At 39.5% G+C, this 3,467-nt stretch overlaps 1 protein-coding gene across 1 annotated transcript; it reads left to right on the top strand.

Annotated features, from left to right (window-relative positions):
* Positions 1–436: 436 nt before the first annotated feature.
* On the top strand, positions 437–2,805 carry LOC127447487 (oligodendrocyte transcription factor 2-like). Its single transcript, XM_051709392.1, has 2 exons — positions 437–519; positions 975–2,805. Exon 2 carries the CDS (start codon positions 1,016–1,018, stop codon positions 1,835–1,837), a length of 822 nt encoding a protein of 273 aa, XP_051565352.1. The 5' UTR covers positions 437–519; positions 975–1,015; the 3' UTR covers positions 1,838–2,805.
* The last annotated feature ends 662 nt before the right edge of the window (positions 2,806–3,467 follow it).

Raw genomic sequence — 3,467 nt, 5'->3', positions numbered from 1 at the left:
GTGAGTAAACAATGCTTTTCGGTGTACCATCATGCATGAGCAGTTAAGGGGCCGATTAATTACTAAGAAAGTTTCCTTAACATTTAGACTTTTTAATTTATTTAACATGCTTCATGTTAAAAAAATTAACACACCACACACACATGATCTACGGGACCCATGCACCACTTGACTTTATATTGCACAGTTTGTTCAACCGACTCACTGTAATCATGGTCTGTGAGGATGCACCATATGTGAAGTGTGTTTAATGCATTTAATGAAGCCTCTGTGTTTTTTTTGGAATGACATCAGGTTTTAGGACCCCCACCCACTGGAGCTCATTGGTTCTTGACGGGCTGTCGGAAAAGCGTTGACATTGTCCCGGTGACTTGCCCCCGGGTGGTGGGGGGAGGAACCCACTATAAAATCCCCCTCGTCACTCTCGGGCGTGCCAAACACAGACAGTGCACGAGTGAACTGGAATAAGGAATTTATTCTGCACAACCGCACACCAGCACGCGCTTGCACCAGTTGCCGGTAAGTTTGAAAACATAGAAACATTAATAATAATAATAAATAAATAAATAAATAAACAATCCCGTTGATTGCACTGACTTGAGAAAATTGTTTACGATTGCAACAATGCATAACTTATAACTATAAAAACACCTGCATGATAAACACAAATACATTTCTCCTTCTATGCATTCAGTGGGATAATGTGTTGTATCTTTGATTATATCCAAGATTTGAAAAATAACCTTTATTAGATTAACGTATAGGTTGCTTTTTCGCCCGTACACTTGTAAACTATAGTTATAAACTATGCTATCCTACTTTTACTTTATTGGAAACTTTTGAAGTTGGCTATTTTATACGGATATCTACATTACTTTAAAAGTGCTTTTAGGTTAATTCAACCGCATTTTAGTATTAATATCAGCCGTGTTTGCAAAGTGAAAGTTCACGCGTTCACTTTTTCCTTTTTACAGGAATATTTACATCTGCAAGAAACTGAAAGGATTCCGACACGATGGACTCCGACACGAGCCGAGTGTCCAGTAGACCTTCCTCTCCTGAAGGCGATGACCTCTTCCTGTCCGCCGTGAAGAAATCTGTGGGTTTCTCTGGTGCCGTGTCTTCCACTCAGAGCGACTCTCCTCCGGAGTTAAGAGGCGCTGAACTGCTTGGCATGTCCAGCTCCGATGAGGATGCAATGGCTCTGAAGATGCTCAGCAAAAAGGACCGCAAACTTCTCTCGGAAAACGAACTACAGAGCATGCGCCTCAAGATCAACAGCCGAGAGAGGAAGCGCATGCACGACCTGAACATCGCCATGGACGGGCTCCGGGAGGTCATGCCCTATGCCCACGGGCCATCCGTGCGCAAACTCTCCAAAATAGCCACCCTGCTGCTCGCGCGCAACTACATCCTCATGCTGAGCAGCTCACTAGAGGAGATGAAACGGCTCGTGAGCGAGATCTACGGCGGCGGGAGCGGGACTCATCATGCCGCTTTCCACCCGTCCAGTTGTGGCACCCTAATGCACGCGGCAGCTGCTCCGTTACCGGGCCACCCTGCTGCTGTCTCGCACCCCTCTCATGCGGTGCATCATCCTCTGCTTCCGCCAGCAGTCTCCACTGCCGCTTCTCTATCCGCTCCCGGTCTCTCGACTATCAGGTCGCATCACGGACTCCTCAAGGCACCGTCAGCCGGTGTTGGGCCACTCGGCACAAGTTTCCAGCACTGGGGCGCGGGGATCCCGTGCCCGTGCAGCATGTGCCAGGTGCCTCCACCCCACGTGTCAGCTATGAGCACCGTCAGCATGCCACGACTGACCAGTGACTCAAAATAAAGCACTGAACTCTAAAAGAGAGTTTCAAAAACACTTTGAAAAGGAACCATAAATTTTACTGTTTTATCCCGTGTTTATCCTTTTATGGCTGAACAAGGTGAACTGAAGGTGAATGGGTCAAAGCCACTAACATAGAATTTTCTAACATATTAGAGGAATTAGGGTTTATCCATGTTCATTTTTGTGTATGAAGTTTATGAAAATGCATGGTATACCTTATCTTTGCCTTTCAAGACTTGGACAAGTGTAATGTGAAATAAGACATGTAAAACAATGTACATGTTTTAGACATGTAATTATGTCTAAAATAAATCCGACCAATTCCTACTATACAATTAAGAGGGCTAAATCATTTATTGGACCATTTCTGTTAAATGAAATTATACATTTGAAAAGGCCCTGTGACTTTGGGAACACTTTATATTATACTGAGTAAATATGTAGATACCATTTGTACAGTTTGAGAGATTTTATATTATCTTCCCTAGCTTATGTCTGTGGTTAGAACACGAGCTGTCTGTAACGGGAATCAAAATACACCCATTTATTCCTGTACTCTCTCTTTCTCTCTTTTGCTCTCTCTCTTCAGTCTGACTTTCATTCTTCCTTATTTTTATTTTTTCTTTCTGCACAAGCCTGTCCGTCATTACCGATGCGAAGAATGATAAACTTGTATTTTTTTATAACAAAGCGCAAAATGATATTTATTTACTTATTTTGATGGTATTTTCAAATTGTGCGGTGAATGTTTGAGTCCTAACTGTAAAATAAAAGTTTAAAGTGATACATGATTATTTGTTTGTGCTTGTTTAATTCATCAGAATCGTTTTTCTTTTTCTCAAAGGGTAGAAACAGCCCTTAAAACATGACAGGAGATGGCAAAAAGGAAAAACAAACAAAAAATAAGGTCTCATTGGATAAATAAATAAATAATTCTACGATCAAAAACTGATAGGCTATACATCGAATCTGGCATCTTTCTTTCTTGTCTTGAGTTTTCCTCTTCCGTTTGATTCACCTTCAGACTTACGTTATCCACAATGATAAAATATAGCAGAAAATAAAGGAAGTAAAAAACAAAAAGAAAACAAAAGATATTCAGCGCAGTTCGAATTTTTGTGATATTAAATGTTTTAAAAAGTGATATTAAAAACGGAAAAATTAAAGTTAGTTTAACTTTTTAAGTACAATTCTTCAGTGAATGTCTATTCTCGAAACAAATAATTATTTATTCGTTCGTGGCAAGAACAAAAAGAGAGTGCTCAGACAGACACCATTTATTTAATATATAGAATAGATACACTGGAACAACGATGGTTTAAACAGGGAGAGAATGATCTAGAACTTTTCCCAAGCTAATGAAATAACTGTAAATCACAATTGAAAAAAAAAAAACAAAATACAGAACATACGTCTAGTGCATTATAAATTCAATAAATGTATCTTTTTTTCTGTAGCTATTTATTTAAATGTTTGTTATTTCAAATGCATAATAGCCTAATGTTACTCAAAACAGACAAAACTGAACAATGATACCTCAATTTAACGGTCTGATTAACGATAACGCTACTATTCGTTAACATTAGTTAATGCATTAGGTACCATGAACTTACAATGAACAATATATATT

Source organism: Myxocyprinus asiaticus, chromosome 10 (genome assembly GCF_019703515.2).
Source record: "Myxocyprinus asiaticus isolate MX2 ecotype Aquarium Trade chromosome 10, UBuf_Myxa_2, whole genome shotgun sequence".
Taxonomy (NCBI): domain Eukaryota; kingdom Metazoa; phylum Chordata; class Actinopteri; order Cypriniformes; family Catostomidae; genus Myxocyprinus; species Myxocyprinus asiaticus.
The sequence above is the reverse complement of the archived record's forward strand: the minus strand, read 5'-3'. Positions and strand labels throughout refer to the sequence as shown.